Source organism: Zonotrichia albicollis, chromosome 23, assembly GCF_047830755.1.
Source record: "Zonotrichia albicollis isolate bZonAlb1 chromosome 23, bZonAlb1.hap1, whole genome shotgun sequence".
Lineage (NCBI taxonomy): Eukaryota > Metazoa > Chordata > Aves > Passeriformes > Passerellidae > Zonotrichia > Zonotrichia albicollis.
This window is the reverse complement of record NC_133841.1, coordinates 4,495,502-4,514,634: the sequence shown is the minus strand read 5'-3', so window position 1 is coordinate 4,514,634 and position 19,133 is coordinate 4,495,502. Positions and strand designations below refer to the sequence as shown.

General features: G+C 46.2%; 1 protein-coding gene across 1 annotated transcript in view; it reads right to left on the bottom strand.

Annotated features, from left to right (window-relative positions):
• Positions 1 to 15,996, bottom strand: part of WNT3 (Wnt family member 3) — a 31,354-nt gene extending 15,358 nt beyond the window's left edge. Inside the window, exon 1 of the mRNA XM_074557938.1 lies at positions 15,584 to 15,996. Coding sequence (XP_074414039.1) covers positions 15,584 to 15,663 — 80 coding nt within the window. The 5' untranslated portion in view covers positions 15,664 to 15,996. The remainder of the gene's footprint in view (positions 1 to 15,583) is intronic.
• Positions 15,997 to 19,133: the final 3,137 nt, after the last annotated feature.

The window sequence follows — 19,133 nt, the reverse complement described above, 5'->3', positions numbered from 1 at the left end:
CAGCAGGGAAAGTTTTGCAAGTCAAAGCATGCAATGGGTGTTCACATCTGAGAGGGGAAATGTCAGGTCTTGACTGACTGTGGAGAACAGACCAAACCTGACAGAATTCCAATGAGGAGAGGGACTGGAAAGCAGCTTTTCCCTCAGGAATCCTCTTCTGATTTTCCATAGAGGGGGCACCTGTGTCACCACAGACTCCCCACCCAGCTCTGCAGTCCATGGGGGTCACCAGAACAGACTAAAAACTCATTTTTAAAAAGGAGGTTCAGCTGCCTGAGCATTAGAGGCTGATGGCCCAGGGTGAGGGCAGGAATGGGATGTGGGGTTTGAATGTTTAACTCTCAGTTTTCTTTATCTCTTCTGCAACCCATCCTCCCTCCAGGAGATCTCTTCTGTTCATGGGCCATTAATTATTAATTATCTTCTGTTCATGGGCCACTAATTATTAACTATCTTCTGTCCATGGCCAGTGAGAGTCCCTGCATGGCTGATCAAATTCCACCATCCCATGGGGAGATGCTCCGCCCAGGGGAGGAGCCAAGCATTCCTACCTGGATACAATCTGAGGTCTCAAATATTTCTATCTGGATACAATCTGAGCTTTGGAACATTCCTACCTGGATACAATCTCAGGTTTCAAGCATTCCTACCTGGATACAATCTGAGGTTTGGGACACCCCAGCAGCCTTTGCCCCCTGCATTGCCAGAGGAGCAGCTTTCTGCTGCCCTGCATGGCCAGAGGGAGCCCAGGCCCATCTGCAGCAGCCCTGGAGCTGCAGAGGAAAACTCCCCCCTTGTGCAGGATCCGTGCTGCAGCAGAGCCACAGCTGGGACTGCAGGAGGGCTGAGCCCCCATGGAATGGGGCTGGGACACCACCCTGGCACACAGAGTGACAGGTCATGGTCTGACTCTGCCAGGGGTTTGGTTTTTTGTACTATTTCATTTGTATTTTTATTTTTCCTAGTAAAGAACTGTTATTCCTACTCCCATATCTTTGCCTGACAGCCCCTTAATTTCAAAATTGTAGTAATTCAGAGAAAAGCATTAACATTTTCCATTTCAGAGGAGGCTCCTGCCTTCCTCAGCAGACACCTGTCTGTTCAAACCAAGACATTTGTTGCAGATTCTCTCACACTGAGTGTCCTCAAAGGGAGCAGAGATGGAGCTGCAGGTCTGAGCCCTTCTGAGAGGGGGAATTTTTACCCTGACCTTGCTGCATCAAAGCCCTTTGGGTGGAAACCAGCTGAGTTTGGCTGAAGAGATGTCAAACCAACCCCCAGAGGACCCCTGAGCTGCAGAGTCCATCTCTTGGAACTGGAATTGTGTTTGGGACATGGGGGGCTCAGAAATTCCTGTTGAAAGGACAAGAGGAATGGGGGATGCCAGAGGATCAGGAATGCTGTCCTGGTGGTCTGGGGTGAGCAGGGACCTCTCTTCTGCCCCAGCACCAGGCAGGATGAGCTGGGGAAGGAGTGACCAGCTCCAAGCTGAGCTGCCAGCCAGAAAAAGCCATCATGACCCCCTGGCACTGAGCAAAGCCCAGGAGATGCTGCCAGAGGAGCCCAGTGAGGTGTCTGAGGGTGTGAGCCACAGCCTGGGCACAAATGTCACCTCTGGGAGCAGTCAGGATGTGGCACGGCCTCAGTGGCATCTCCAGGGGAGTGCAGCCACCCCCTGACATCCAGCAGACACATCCAGGGGCAGGAGGACAGGGTGGTGTTGATGGAATTGGATTCCTCAGCTCTGGATTTTCCTACTGGACATGTCCAGGGTGGTTCTGTCCTTCTGTTTGCTCTGTGGAGCTGCGGCTGGGGCTGTGCTGTCTCACCCAGGCTCTGCTGCAGGGCTGGGGTGGTTTAAGCTCTCATCCATGCACTGCTGCAGGGCTGGGGTGGTTTAAGCTCTCATCCATGCACTGCTGCAGGGCTGGGGTGGTTTAAGCTCTCACCCAGCCCCTGCTATAGGAGCTGGGGTGGTTTAAGCCTCCTCCCTGTTGTAAATGGGATGTTAAACACGGGCAGGGGACAAAGGAGCAACAGCAGCGAGCTGAGGCAGTGGCTTATGCTGACAGTTTGATCAGTCTATTGGAAAGACTTCTGAGAGATTGTTTAGTTACAGTGGGGAGAAGGGGAAGATTAAGACTTTGTGTCCAGCAGGAGAGGGCAGGACAATGGATGCTGAGTGGGAATTCAGACCAGGGGGGCGCAAAGGCACAAATCTCAAAGTAAATACCAGTGCCCAACACTTGTTGCAGATTCTCTTGCACTGAGTGTCCCCCAAATCCAGCCTGTGCTAGCAGAGGAGGATGGCACAGGGGCTGTTGCATGTGTGGGGATCAATATTATCAACATTCCTGAATACATCAATATTCTCTGACTGAAGCTAAAGTCCTCCAGCAGCCTTTGGTAAAACACCTGAGCTCTGCAGGGCATGGCCAGGGCACAGGAGTTGTGCAAACCATGAGTCCAAGGCAACTCAAATTTCAAATAATAACTGTGATAACTGCAAAGCACACAGGGATCTCAGGCTCCCTCGTGGTGGAGGAAGGACAGAGGTTTCCTATTGTGTTTAGGAAGTTTTTGATGTAGGGAATGATTGCTACTTGATTTAAAAGGCTGAATATTTTTTAAATTAAAAATATATTACGTTTTAATTATGTTTATATTTATTATAATTATGTTAAAGATATATGATATGATATATGATATGATATGATATGATATGATATATTACATTATATTAATACCACATAATATCATATCACATTCATATCATATCATATCATATCATATCATATCATATCATATCATATATATCATATATATCATATCAATCTTATTATCACATCATATTATACTATATATTAAAGAAAAATTTGTGATTGTTTAATTCAGGATATAACTTTTATTTAATTGATTAAGGCAATAAAATAACTTTTACTGCTGTTCAATTAACTATTTTAGGATATAACTTTTATTTAATTGGTTAAGGCATTAAAATAACTTTTACTGCTGTTCAATTAACTATTTTAGGTAAATAATTTTCTTAACGCATTTTACATGTGTAAAAATAACAGGAGTAGCAAGTAGAGATAAGAATTGTTTTCTCTTCTTCTTTTTGTGCTTCTCTAGGGAAAAACTTGTTATATCTCCATGCAACCTTCTCTTCACCAGGGTAAACAGCCCTAATTCTCCCAGCATGTGAGCTTTGCTCTGGCCCTGACTGATGCCTTGTGCACGCTGGCCTAGAACAGAGACTGGACAGAGCTGAAGAATAAAGCAGGGATTTATTAGGAGGATGGATGGATCCACCTTGGGCAGCACAAGAGCCCAGCCAGGGCTGCACCCAAGATGAACCCAAATGGTCACAAAATGCACAACCGCTCACGAGGTCTCACTTTCATAAGCTCTGCTCCATTTGCATATTGGAGTTAATTGTCCAATTCCAGCTCCAGCCAATCAAGCCCCATCCTTGTTTTTCTCTCTCCAGCCCATGGTGTTTGTGCTCTTGGCCTGAGATTTGGCTCATTTGTCCTTGGTCCCCAGCTGGAGCAGGAATTGTTTTGTCTCCCTGCTCTGTGAACAGAGATCACCATCCCATAATGTGAACCCAGACCTACACACTAAAGCAGCACAGAACATGAAAAATAGAAAAGCTCAAACATGAGGCATCAACACCACATCCAATCCCTGGTGGGACCTGAACTGAGCTAAGCCAAATTTTACCCTTGCCTTGAGGTTCCTGGGAAGGAGGCAGCAGCACTTACACTGAGTTTTGGAGCAGAGCCAGGGTGGCACATGGTTCCACCTTTCCTGCAATATCCATGGCAGTTTGTGCCTCACACCTTCCCAGAGCCCAAACCTTCCACTCCAAGTGCTTTGCTCTCCATGGAAGGAGAATAACACAGTAGTAAAGCAGCCTCAATTTTTACCACAAGAAACCACCAGGACTGGTTCTAGACCCAGTTTCCACAAGATTCAATTTGGTTTTTCCCCACAAGGAAGCCCCTAATCCAGGTCTAATTCTAGATCTGGTTTCTACAAGACTGAATTTGGTTTTTCACCACAAGAAACCACCTGATCCATGTTGCGGTGTGTTGCAATGTCCTGTTTTACCTTCTCCCTTCCCCCTCGCCCCTCGCTGAGTGTGCCCTGTCAATCAGGCTAACATACCAGCAAGGCGTCGTGTGATAGGTGTCCCTAGTCCCTTGAGACCCTGCCCCTTCACCTGGTTGGTGGCTCACCTGTCCCCTCCCCTTCCCCTGCCCTGAGCTTAAAATGTTAATGAGACCATGTGGCCTCCATTCTGTTGGAGGAATTGTCCCAGTGCAGACCTCTGCACCCATGGAATAAACATCTGGATATAACCCTCTAGCAGAATCCACTCCTTCCTTCTCTTCACCATCGCCAGAAGCTCTCTCTCCTGAGGTAAACGGAGTCCTGACAAGCCTGGACTTGCGCCTGTGCCCCGCTGCACTCTCAGCCAAGGTATCTCTGGGGTAAAACACCACAGTGCTGCCTTTGGCCCAGCAGCGAGGGTCAGAACTGGCCCAGGCACCATCTAACTGGTTATATTGGGATTCATATTCCAATAGATCCAGGATTAGTTCTAGATCTAGTTTCTACAAAATTGAGTTTGGTTTTTCTGTTCTGGATCTGACACAAGACACTTTGAGGTCCAGTTCCTCCAGCTCAGACAGAATCCATGTCTCAGTCTCAGCCACAGTGCCCAGGATGGGCAGCCCAAATGACCACTGTCCCCACTGACCACTGTCCCCTCTGTCCCCGCTGTCCCCTCCCTGCCAGGCTCCTCCTTCCTGTTTAACCCCAGGCTGTTCATGGGAGCAGAACCAGCCTGGGCACTCCAGTTCTGGTCTCAGGGCTCAGGGAAGGACTCCCCAAAGAGGGGCAGCCCAGGGATCCCCCTTAGATCCCCCCCCAGCTGTGCCACAGCTGAGTGGATGTGGCAATTCCCACCCACGGGGTGTTTTCCATCATGTTTGGGTGTTGGGAAGCTGCTTCCCAGTGCCAAACTGTGACTCACCCTGGGTGATTTCGGCACAGTTGGCACCAAACACTTCTTGAGGCCACCCACCACCACCAAGGGACTCCTCAAACTGGAGTTTGCCTCCTGAAACTGGAGTTTGCCTCCCCAAAGTGGAGTTTGCCTCCCCAAAGGGACTCCCCAAACTGGAGGCATGGCTGGACGGCTTGACTGACCAGTGGGAGATGACCAGCACCCTCAGTGGCCTCAGTGGAGAGCTGTTCCTTCCTTGCCTGGGTTTCTGATGCTCCTTCTGGTCCCCCTGTCCCTGCAGGACACATTTCCCTCCCCAGTGCCAGATTTGGGAAGGAGGCAGGAGAGGAATGGCTGGCAATGGCAGCGAGGGGACAGCAGGATCACAGCCCTGCCAGGACCCAAACAAACCCCAGCATCTCTCTTTGGAGGAAAGCTTTTACAGCATTGAAAATCTCACTGTGTTTACTGCGGTCACAGCCAGGAAGCCTGCATTTGCATATGCAAATTGTATGCATTTATGTAAATTCCGGGTGGAATAATATTATCACGGTCTCTGCAGAATAGATTCTCAGCCATGGCAAATCAGTGGATTGTGTTTTCCAAGTGAGAGTGGAGCTGCTTTGAGCAGGCATTGCTGAACAGAACATTTCTATCTGGAGGGGGGAACAATGCAGGACCTGCTCCTGGGCACTCCCACTCCCTTGGCAGCAACTTCATTCACGTTCCTGAGAAGAAGTGGCTCCACCCCCATCCCCAATCCCAGCCCCAGCTCCAGTGGCAGATGACCAGCACCCTCACTGGCCTCAGTGGAGAGCTGTTCCTTCCTTGCCTGGGTTTCTGATGCTCCTTCTGGTCCCAGTGTCCTGTCCCCCATCCCTGGCAGGACACATTTCCCTCCCCAGTGCCAGACTTGGGAAGGAGGCAGGAGAGGAAGGTGAGGAAGGAGAGGAAGGCTCCTGGGCACACCCAGTGCTTTGGCAGCAACTTCATTCACATTCCTGCAGAGAAGAAACTCCAGCCCCAGCCCCAGCTCCATCCTCAGCTCCATCCCCATCCCCATCCCCATCCCCATCCCCATCCCCATCCCCATCCCCATCCCTATCCCCATTCCCCATCCCAAATCCCATCCTAGTCTCTTCTCCATCCCCACCCTCAACCCCATCCCCATTCCATCTCCATCCCTACCTCCATCCCATTCCCATCCCCAATTTCATTCCCATCCCAATTCCCATCCCAATTCCCATCCCCAGCTCCATCCCTATTCCCCATCCCCAACCCCAGCCCCATCCTATCCCATCCCATCCCATCCCATCCCATCCCATCCCATCCCATCCCATCCCATCCCATCCCATCCCATCCCATCCCATCCCATCCCATCCCATCCCATCCCATCTCTCTCTGTCCCCACTGACCACTGCCCTCTCTGCCCCCTCTGTCCCCTCCATGCCAGGGTGGCACATGGTTCCATCTTTCCTGCAATATTCCTGGCAGTTTGTGCCTCACACCTTTCCAGAACCTTCCACTCCAAGTGCTTTGCTCGCCATGGAAAGAGAATAACAGGACCCAGTAGTAATGCACCTCATTTTTCACCACCAGAAACCACCAGGACTGGTTCTAGACCTGGTTTCTACAAGATTCAATTTGGTTTTTCGCCACAAGTAACCAACTGATCCAGGACTAATTCTAGAACTGGTTTCTACAAGATGCAACGTAGTGTTTCCCCACAAGAAACCACCTGATCCAGGACTAATTCTAGATCTGGTCTCCACAAGACTTGATTTGTTTTTTCCCTATAAGAAACCACCTAATCCAGGACTAATTCCACATCAAGATTCAATCTAGAACAAGATTGAATTTGATTTTTCACCTCAAGAAACTACCTAATTCAGGACTAACTCTAGATCTAGTTTCTACGAGGTTCAGTTTGGTTTTTCCCCACAAGAAACGACCTAATCCAGGACTAATTCCTCCATGCCAGGAGGGGGCAGAGGGGATTCCCTGTCAGAATGAGCGACAAACAGGCAGGGGGAAGGATGAGGTGCCAGCAAGGGACATGAGGTTCCTGCAAGGGTAGGACAGTGTGGCATTCACATTCTCTGAAAAAATCCCTTCACCCAGGATTCTTCTCCTGGGAAGCTGAGAAGCCTCAGAGAAAAATGAAAACAATAATTATCTCATTTGCTTCTCCTGTGTTGTGCTCATGTGGAATGTGTTTGGAGATTGCTACCCAACAATTGGTGATTGTTTCTGGATTCTGCTGTGAGTTGTTTAGACTCTTTGGCCAATCAGGGCCAAGCTGTGTCGGGACTCTGGAAAGAGTCACAAATTTTCATTATTATCTTTTTAGATATTCTTTAGTATAGTTTAGTATAGCATTCTTTAATATAATATAGTATCATAAAATAATAAATTATCCTTCTGAGAACATGGAGTCACATTCATCATCCCTTCCAGCCACGAGGGACCACACAAATCCAACACACAAGGACCATGGACAGTGTGAGGACTGAAATTGAACCCCTTGAGCCAGGATTACTGGACTGGGCTGGACAGAGGCAGCTCCTGCAGAGCAGAGCTGTGGTGGGAGGAAACATCTGCACTCCACGGGCTCACAGCACTTCTGAGTAGCTCATTTGTGTTTTCTGAGCACCAAAGGATGATTTTGGGAACCTCCAGAGCCTCCATGATGGTGTCCATGCTCCAGGCATGTCCATGGTGGTGCTGTCCCCCTCTTGTCTGGCTCTTCCCAATCTTCCTGGTGCTGGGGTAAGGGATGTCACAAAGGTGTCACTGCTCCCAAAAGGATGTGAAAATCACAGCCCCAGCCCCAGCACACGAGGGAAGGGTCTCCTTTAGGGGTCTTCTTCTCCAAAACTGTGCTCCTGAGCATTGCACCAATGTTGGAGGCAAAGTCTCTTTTATATCCACTCTTTTCACATCCTCACTTCACCAACAGCAGCAGCAGCCTGTGCCCCATCAAACCCTCAGATGAGGATTTGGTGTCTGGAAACCTTATTTTTAGATTTTTAGGGATAAAAATGAGCAAATTGAAAGGAAAATTAAAAATACAGAGACAGCCATGGCCTGGTGTTCTGCATCAACTCCCTGTCAGACAGACAACAGGTGAATTTCATTGAAAGCGTTTTAAAGTTTTAAAGTTTAATTTTTAGTTTAATTTTAAGTTTAATTTTTAATTTTAAAGTTGTTTTTTTAAAGTTTATTAAAGGGGAGTTGGTTGTTACCAAACCTAATCAGGCCTGAGCAATAATCAGAATTTAAAACCACAACTGAAATATTTCGCAACAATTAAACTAATAAACAAACAAGAAATCCTCCCCAAAAACATCTAAGAGTTCTCTGCAGGTAAAACATTCCTTTTAAATGTGCCTCTGGCTGCGAGAAACTCCTGTGACATTCACTGCAAATTTCTTAATTATAAACCTCCATAATATCTAGAAAATAACTGCAGGAAATTTGGGTGATTCTGTGACATAGAAATGGGATCAGAATATAAAACCCTGAAGGTTTTATATCCCTTGAAAAGGGGGAAGAAGATCTGGAGCCTGAGCCAGGGTGGGGCTGGAGAGCAGCAGGGAAAGTTTCTCATTTAAAATTGTGAGCACTGGGAAAGGTGCCAGTTAGACTTGATTAGATTTGTAAGATTAATTAAAAGCAGACAGGTTCAGTGAATTGTGAACAAGACAAATTAGCAAATTAGCAAATCAGGAAACTCATCTTCAGAAAAGGAATTAAGAGATTTTGGCTCCTTTTTCAGGGCAAATTTGCTTTTCAGAGTGTGGTTCTTTCATGTTCCAGGCGTGGCATTTTACTATTCTACATTAAAATTATATATAAAATATAATTTTAATAATAATTATTGACATATATATTTCACAGAATCAAAAAATAAAATATCATTTTATATAAAAAGCATTTTTAAAAAATTACAAAACTGCCACTAAAAAATGAAACACGCCTCTGTTAAAAACATCCCAGTCAGGGCAATGAGCAGGGTTTGTAAAAGATCCCGTGGTGTGCAAACAAACACCTGGTTTTGGGGTTAATTTGGGATTTCTGAGAAGTTCTGGGTATGGTCTCATAAAGAGAGGGCTCATGGAGTGGGAGAGCTGGGGGATCTCAAAATCCCTCTGTTCCAAGGGAAAGCTCATCCCAGGAAAAGCTGGAATGAATATTAAAAAAAGTTGGAATAATCTTAATTCCTGGGAATTAATATTAAATATTAATATTTTAAAAATAATATTTTTAAAAGCGGGAATACTATTAATTTCCAGTAATTAATATTAAATATTAACATTTTATAAATTAATATAAAGAAAGCAGGAGTAATATTAATTCCCAGGGACTATTATATTATATTATATTACATTACATTATATTATATCTATACTAAAGAATAGAGAAAGGATCTTACAGAAGGCTTAACAAAATAATAATTAAACTTGTGACTCTCTCCTCAGAGTCTGACACAGCCTGACCATGACTGATCGTTAAGTAAAAATAATTCACACGTTGGACAAACAATCTCCAACCACATTCCAAAGCAGCAAAACACAGGAGAAGCAAATGTGATAATTATTGTTTTCATTTTTCTTTGAGGCTTCTCAGCTTCCCAGGAGAAGAAATCCTGGCAAAGGGATTTTTAAGAAAATGTGACAGTGACACAGGAGAAATCAAACACCCCCTGCGTGTCAGTTAGAGGATGAAATGTGAAATGGGTTGATTACATGACCAGTCAGGTCCACCTGTATCAGACCAGGTATAAAATAAGAGATTCCAATAAATTGGCTGCTTTTAGCATCCTAACCTGGAGTTTGTGACATTCCTGGTGACACAGGAGGGACCTCCAGGTTTGTCCTGAGGCTCCACTGGAGCCTTGGGCTGCACCTGGGTTGGAGTTGCTGAGGGTCCTGGTGAAGGCATTTTAATATTAAATGTGCCCTGGGAATGGAGTCGATAGTAAAATATTTTAAAATCACAAAATTTAGAGAGCTAGAAAGAAAGTTAGGCTTAGTAGGCCCTGGGAAATGTATTTGTATTTTTGTGAAAAAATACATGTAAAAGTGTAAATGTATTTTTCACATGATCTTGTATTTGCTAGATCATGTGAAACTGCTCCTACGTAGTTAGTATATGATAAATGATATAAATGTTAGATGTGATTATTATTATAATTATGTGATAATTATTGTTTAATCATGAGAAACTGTGTTAGCGGTTTGAGGGGGATCATGAGAAATCCATACTAGGATGGAATCAGTGTATAGAACAGTGTAATAAAACATTGTATTGTGATATTGTAATATCAATAGAACCATGTCAGTTTAATAATTAATATGTAAGTTATATAATGATAAAATATAAAAATATGTTCATCCCAAACCCATGGTGGAGTCAGATTTGGGTCTGTACCTCTGACACCCAGAGCTCTCAATAAAAGCTTTATTCTTTAGCTCTATCCATCCTATTCTAGCTCAGCCTTCTCAGGGCATCCCCTGCCTCTGTCCCAGGGTGTGAGCTCCTCCCTGACCCCAGCAGGTGCCCAGCAGGGCACTGCAGGACATGGGAAATCACTGTTTTGTGGCCTCCTCTATCCCAGCACCTCCAGCCGAGAGGGTGGGGTGGCCAAAAATCCCCCCTGAATTCCCAGTGCTCATCCTTGGGGTGCCTTTAGCAAGTGGGAAACACTGCTTTTAGTGAAGGAGTCAAATAAGGAGCTGGTTGCAATTAAGGAACCTCTTCAGAGCTCTGTGTGACCACTTAAATTTACTTCTGACTTCACTTACAGGACAGAGATTTGTGTTTTAAGGGCAGAAAGGCTCTTGAGTGAATCGGAGCCCTTCTCCTTGAGCTCCTGTGGCTCCAGGCTTGTCCTGGAGGCACAAGGGGTTAATTTCTGAGGGATTGTGACCTCCTGAAGGCCAGCAGTGTGACAGTGCTCATTGCTCTGTGCTGCCATGCCCTGGGAGCATTTTGAAGCTGTTGCTGAGCTCAGGACTCCACTGGAATGAGTGGAACAGAAGGAGTTTCAGATTCCAACCCAAACCACTCTATAATTCTGTACTGGGCAGGGACAAAACCAGCAGGAGATGTCACCTGGAGCCCTCTGCCAGCTCCTGAGGCTGGGCATCCTTGGAGAGCTGCACTGGCAATGTCCTGCTGCTCAGATTTGGGATCCACCTCAATCCCAGCTCCAAAACTCTGCTTTCCATGGCAGGGATTCCCACCAGCTAAACCTGGCTGGGAAAAACACTGAAGAAAACCTTGAAATCCACAAAACCCTTTAGAACAACAAGCTCTTGAGCAGTTGTGGCCAGTCAGGTGCTCAGGGCTGTTTTTTTCACTGATCTGCTCTGGCAGTGGTTGGGGCTGTCCTGCTGCTCAGGATTTGGGATCCACCTCAATCCCAGCTCCCAAACTCTGCTTTCCATGGCAGGGATTGACCATCCCACCCAGCAGGGATTCCCGCCAGCTAAACCTGGCTGGGAAAAATGCTGAAAAAAACCTTGAAGCCACAAAGCCCTTTAGAGCCACAAGATCCTGAACACTTGTGGCCAGCCAGATACTCAGGGCTGGTTTTATTCACTGATCTGCTCTGGCAGTGGCTGGGGCTGGTCAGGACTCAGGATTCACTTCAATCCCAGCTCTAAAACTCAGCTTTTCATGGCATGGATTCCCACCACCTAAACCTGGCTGGAAAAAACACTGAAGAAAACCTTGAAGCCCACAAAACCCTTCAGAGACAGAAGCTCCTGAGCTGGTCAGGATTTGGGATCCACCTCAATCCCAGCTCCAAAACTCTGCTTTCCATGGCATGGATGGCCCATCCCACCCACCAGCTAAAACCTGGCTGGGAAAAACACTGAACAAAACCTTGAAGGCCACAAAACCTTTTAGATTCACAGGCTCCTGATCGTTTGTGGCCAGCCAGGTACTCCGAGCTGTTTTCATGGCCAGCCCTAGGTCTGAGCCCAGCTTTGCCCCTCACTGCCCACACCCACAGCATTCTTGGGGGGTCAGGAGGAGCAGCAGCCCCACCACAGCTCCCCATCTCCTCCTTCTCTTTCAGCAGCACTAAAAGTGTTGGACACGTCTCTGAGGGAGCTTTGTTGGCCCCAGCTCCTCCTGTCAGCACTCACAGGCAGCATTTCAGTGACCTTTTCCCATCTGTGCCCCGTTTGTTCCCCTCTCAGGGCTCTGATGGGATGGCAGCATGTGAAGAAGGGTTGGAGCTGTGTCAAAATACCTCACTGGAGGTTGCATCCACAGCCTGAGCCACCCCTGGAGCTCACTCAGAGCTGCCTGGATGGGGACAGGGCGATGTCAGCGAGTTCCCAACATCCCAGCAGGGCTGAAATCCACTCTTGGCTTCTCCATCCTGCTGCACCAGTGGGTCTGGAGCCCAAACTCTGGGTTTGGAGCACAGGGACCTTCCCTTTGCTGTGCACCTGGCAGAGCTCCAGGGGAGCATTTGGGCTCTCCTCTCTCTGGACAATGTCAAGGACCACATCCTTCCCTGGCCCTTCAATAAAACACATCCCACAAATCCTGAGCAGCTCCATCCCTTTGCCTTTATCCCCTGCAGTGTCACTGCTTCCAGCTCCTGGCATTGTCTGGCTCACAGTGGGGCAGCAGGATTATTCCAGACATTATTATAGATATTAATTGTATTATATATTTATTATTTAATAGATAATTATAGAATTATATATGATATAATTGTATTATGTATTATATAGTATATATTTTATATATATTATATGCTATAATATATAATAATAGAATATAATTAATATTATTATATATAGCATGATATGATATGATATGATATGATATGATATGATATTATATTATATATAAATGGGTTTTGATTATATATATATATATATATATATATATATATATATATATATATATGGGTTTGGATTGGTCCAGACCCATTTATAAGGTGATCAGACCCCATTCTCATCATTCTCCTTCTCTTAGGGCACACACAGACACTTTTTCCCCACCACAGGAATAAATAAATAAATTTTCTCCTTTCTGTCCCACAGCAGAAAGGATCTGTTTGGATGCTGCTGCCAAAATATTCCCTATCCAGCAGGAAAATCCTCAGGAAGGTGGTGCCAGCAGGACAGGGAGCTGCCTGTCAGCATCCTTGGGGCTCTGCCACATGAAATGTCCCCCTGAAAGTCTCGGGTTTATCTGAGGGTGAAGAAGCCCAGGGCAGCCCCAGTGCAGCCTGCAGGACACCAGCACAGGGGGCCAGGCTGATGCTGAGCCCCACCTTTGCTCTCCTTGCCCTGTTTTGGGGTGTGCTGAACCCTGCAAGTGGAGCTCATCCCCCAAAGCCTCCTCTGTGCCGGCCTCAAGAACAGAGGATCAGGAAGGCAATTGGAAAAGGATGATTTTTTTAAAGATAGATATCACCATGCTAGAATCCACCACATAAACCTCATTCCCACAGAGCAGATATTGAAAAGCCTTCCATAGGACCAAAGGAGACCTTGAATTTCTGTGCTTTGGGAGCATTGTCTGTCCCTGAACTGTGGCCCAGGTATTTCTGCCCTTCTGCTCCCTCAGCCTTCAAGAAACCCCTAAAACCCCACAGCATCTGCAACCTCACCCTACATGGGGCACTCCTCACACCCCTAGACACTCTCTGGCACTTTGGTGCTGCCAGAATCTATAAAAATACATAAAAATACACGAAGCCTGGATCTGTGGAGGAAATTCTGTTTGGAGTGTGCTCGACTCCCTCGTCTCCCAGGGATGCTGCTTGCCATGCCCCTGCTGCCCGTGCCCTACATCCTCTGTATTGTTCCTTTGGGGTGAGCTCAGAGGGGTTTGGGAGGAGGGGATGGTGGGGTACACACCTGTGTGCAGCAGCATTTGCTCCTGAAAACGGGCGCAGGAGACATTTTGCTCACGGGGGATATTTTTGCTTCACGGGGGGAAAACGAGACATTTTCACGGGGAAGAGAAAAGAGACTTGAAACGCTCTGAGACTTGAAACCCTCCTTGATTTGGGCATTAAATCCTGGTTTATATCAAAGGCTGAGGCAGCTCAGTGGGATGAGCTGATGCCATGGTGAGGTGTCCCTGCTCCAGCCCTGGCATCCCGACCTGTGCCCAGGTGGGGCAGAAAAGGGATGGAAGGAATCAAAGTGCTGCTCTCTGTGTTTCAGGAGCCTCCCCTGGCCAGGGCTGAGGGCCTGAAGTTGGGCAGCCACGCTCAGGGCGAGGAAATCATTTAATTCTCCAGGAAAACCTGCTGTGATTTAGCCATTTCATGAACCTGCGGAGCTTTGAAACGCTTCCTGAGCGGGGACTTCTCATTGTGCTCTCTGTCTTTCTCCTCTGGAAAGGCAAATTCTCATCCCAAAGTCCATGCTAATAAATGGATTATTAAAAAAAAATTTAAAAATTCGTATTTTCCCGTCCTGAATTCTAAATATTCCCAGATATGGCAGTCCATTCCCAAGTTCACTCCCACCTACTTCTTGCCATCTCCATGTTGGCACTGAAAGGATCTAATTCAGGAATAAAGAAGAGAGACTTTTCTGGAAAGGCGAAAATAACCCAAGAATCTCAGCAGCACCAAATTCCACCATCTCCCTCTTTTCCCTATGGATCATCAGGCTCACAGCCCCTACCTGGCACACACAGAAACTTAACAAGAGATATTCCAGCAAGAAATCCTACATAAAGAGAGAAATAAACTGAATTATTCTGTTATGCAACTCGCTGGCTGCTGGATTTAAATGACCTGGAATGTTTAATTCTATATTTCTTGTTCTAAAGGGCTTCCAATTGCATTTTGTCACTGTATTCATTTATATAGAGTTGGATTTATTTTTAAAATAAGTAACTCAGGTTACTTACCAGCCTCATTACAACATACAACCAATTCTTTTAAAATCTATTTTTCTCATTGGTGCAAGGAAATTAGTGACATTTCCATAATTAAAATGAACAAAATCCACCTTTGAGCAATTTTCCTAATGAATGTTTTCTCAGGTGCCATTTGCGTTATTCACCGGACTAAATTCACATGACAGAATACAACAAAAGAAGGGAAAGAAGTCCAAAAAAACACAGCAACCAAACAGAAAATAGAATTAAATTATTTTTTTTTTTTAAGGATTAATTGCAGTTTCATGGAAAGGAAGAAAATCCCTGTGGCAGAGTGATGGGAGAGACAAAATTCCCATTGCACAAGGAAATAAAACCGCATCCTTTCACATCTGAACCAAGAGCCCATCGCCACAGTGCCGAAAATGGAGAAATTAAAGAGTGGTAGGGAAGCCTCCATTTGTGCAAAGGGAAACCCAGGCATGGCCCTTTCAAAATAACCCCCAAACTTTTCCACAGATTTCATTAATTACAGGTCAAATCTGAAGAAATTACGCTTCGACTCCAGCATGCAGCTCCGCAGGGCGAGGGGTGAAAAGGAAGGGAACACACAGCTCCCATGGCTAATAATTAATGAATTCATTAATCAATCATAGGGAGAGGAAGGGCGAGGGGAGGAAGGAATCTTACCACCAAATTGGGTAACCGGCTAAGACCTTTGTGCCATTGAAGAGAAAAGACAGAATTAGTCCAAGCAGGTGGTAATCCATCAGTCCAGGCTGGTGCAAGGGGGAAAAAATCGCCGCGAAGTTTTCAGAAAAACATGAAGTGCCAAAATGAAGAAATCCCCCTCCTCCCAAGGAAAAAAAAAAAAAAAAAAAAAGGAGGGGGGGTAAAAAAGAGTGAAGCCAAGTCCCTGGTGGCTCGGGTGACTTTTCCTGGCTTGTCAGAAACACACCTCTCCAAGCCTTTCCCCCCGTAGATCATCCAAAAGCGTTCTATTAAAAAGTGCAGGGCTCGGGGATGTCAGCAGGCGGCCAATCAGACCGCATGGCCCAAGGTGAGGGATGAGGCTCAGCCCAGGGCTGTCAATCACCCTCTCCTCCCCCTCCACCCCACAACTTTGTTCCGAGCCTGGCTGCCACGGACAAACCCTCTGTGCACCACACTCCACTGGGGCACTGCCATTTGGGGCGAGGATTTTCAATTTTTAATTTTTTTAAAATTTTTTAAAAAATTTTTTCACTTGGAGCTCAGGATGTGCTGCCCCTGAATTCCAGGAATTCAAGGTAAGGATGAAGGGTGGCTGTGGTGAGGGGTGGCTTAATCTCACACAGGGAGTGAGACAGAACTTGTTCTTCAGATTGTTATGTGTGCCCTATTATCCCATTGTAAAAAACCAAACAATATTTGAGGTAGCAGCAATTTTAATTGAACAGTTTAGAAAATACGTATTGACAAAATAATTTGATTAAAAACAAGGGATAATTTGGTTCCAATAATAGCGCATAAGCAAAAGATAACCGCAGGGTACGGGTCAAATTATATTGCCAATATATATTTTCTAAACTATTTAATTAAAATTGCTGCTATCTCAAATATTGTTTGGGTGGTTTTTTAATGGAATAATTGGGCAAACACAACAAGATGGACAGGGATGGGGGCACAGAGGGGCAGAAAACCCCTCTGCTTGTGGTAATGTGGGCAAAACTGGTGATAAAGCTGAAATTAAGCCTGCAGTTTCCAGGTTTTCAGCATGTGGGGGTGATGGATGGAGGGGGGAGCAGGGGCAGCCTGGATTTCTATTGAGAAAAAATTGCCATGTCATGGTGAGAGGGGAGCAGGCAGATGGGGACATGTCCCAAGGATAGATTGCTTGTGAAGTGCATCTCTGGATGCAGGGAGATGACAATATTATCAAAACCCCACACGTATAACCCTAAAAAAAAAACCCTAATCAGTTTAATGATTTGCAAACAGACCCAACAAAGATTTTACTTTAAAAATCCTTGTTACAGAGTAGAGAGCCTGTTTGTACAGGAGCTATTGTGCAGCCAGAGGAGATGACTCGACAGAATGGGACAAAGAAATGGGAGCAGCCAAACAAGTTGCTTTTTCCCCTAAAGCATCTCAGCAACCACAGCTCTGTTCCTGCCCTGGGGTGGGACCAGCTCGAGATCAGGTGCTTCAGGAGCAGCCAACAAATCCGTTTATTTCAGAGCTGTGGCAGCAATGGAGATTCAAGGTCCTGTCTTGGGAATGGTTTTGAGAGCTCCAGACCTCCTACGGATCTTAAGGCTTTGGGCAAAAACAAATTCCTTGTTGTGTTTAATCACACACTGGCACAGGGAAGCTGTGGCTGGATCCCTGGCAGTGCCCAGGGCCAGGTTGGAGCACCCTGGGACATGGCAGGGGTGGAATGAGATGATCTTTAAGATTCCTTCCAACCCAAACCATTCCATGACCCTGTGATGCACCTGCCCCTTGCTCCTGCCATTCTGGATTGTGAGTTCTGCCATTCTGCATTGCCAGTTCTGCCTGATTTTGATGTTTGGGTGCTGAGTTTGGGCACTGCTGCTCTCAGAAAGGGTGGGTGCTGTCCTGGCCATGGCACACCCAAGGGAGGACACAACCTGCTCATATTTTCCCTCTCCATCCCTCCCTGCTCCTGCTGCAGGGACTTTGAGGCCAAATTTCTCCTATGGCCTTTCCAGCTGACTGTGACCCACCATAGATATTAAATATTCTTGTTCTTTTGGGGGCTTTTGAATCCCAAATATTTTTGTTCTTTTGGGGGCCTTTGAATCCCAAATATTCTTGTTCTTTTGGGCGTAGTCTGTCCTGGCAAATCTTCCTGGAACCCAGATGGGTTTTATTGAGCTGGGTCTAAGAAAGCAGCAATTGTCCAATGACATTTGGGGACACGTGGATTTAAGCTGTAAATTTAACACTAGCTGGAAATCTTCCCCACATCTTGACATTTACTGCCCATGTTTTTAAACATGAAGATGGACCCTGGTCTGGAGCTGACCCAGCCAATTTACCCAGCCCTAAAGAGATTTTATTCACATTTTGGGGTTAGTGTGGGGCAGGAAATATGCCAAATAGACCCATAAGATTTGACTCACATGTTCTGAAACTTAAGGGATTTTTTTTAGGATGAAGGTGTCCCTGTCTGCCTCATTCCAGGGCCAGGGAATGATCCCAGAAACTCTTCCCTTACTGCCTAAACCAAGCCCTGGGCTGTGTGGAATGCACTGGAGTGTCTGTGAGCTGCTCTGGCAAAAGCAGAACTGGAAATGCTGCCCAGGTTTGTGCTGGTGGATGTTTCGGAGCTGCACAATCAGAATAAGGATTAAAGGTGCCAAGGGACAGAATTTTTGTCATTAAATGTCACTGCTAGAGAGGCAGAAAGTGGAGAGAGTGAAGTGAAATGTCTCAGCTAATACTGCAGGTGGCTGGAGAGGAGAAAAACCTCAGATACTGTAGAAATCCAGTTGGGGAAATCAGAATTGAGTTGTTGTTGGTTGGAGACCATCATCAAGGTCTGGATGGACCTGGAGATGCTGGGTTAATGACTGAAATTTGATGATTTTTAAGGTTTTTTCCAACTTCAGTGATTCCGTGGTGGCGGAGACGTTCCTGTCCATCAGACATTGGGGAATACAAAATGCTCCTTATCCATTTCTGGGTGTTTATAAACCAAACCAATAATGAGCTACCAAGTGTTTCCTCTGCAGGAACCAGGAAGGAAAGTGACCCCAGCCCCAAATTCAGAGGGTTGTTTGCTGCTGTGGTGGGTCAGGGATCTCCTACAACACGAGCAGAGACACAAAACTCCCACACACTGATGTGGCCATGGGCAGGCCCTCAAAGATGTGAAGGGCTGATCCCAAGCACCCTGAATTCATGGGAATGGCTCTGAGGAACTCTCTGGAGATGCTCATCCCTCCAAATCCTTCCACTTCTCCATCCCACTGCTCTCTGAACATCTGTCCCAGCATCACAAGGAGTTTGTGTTGCCCCATCTTCAGTGATGAGGTTGTGCTTGGGATTTAAATGAGTTTAAATGACCTGGAATATTTAATTCTGTAATTGCTTTGGGTTGGAGATCCTGGGAACAGAAGGTCCTGCTTGTCCCTGATCTGACTCCAGGAGACTCTTGGCTCCCAGTTTCTCTCAGTTTCTCCCAGTGAAACGAGGAGGAAAACAATGCCAGCTCTCAGCTGTGTCAGCCTTG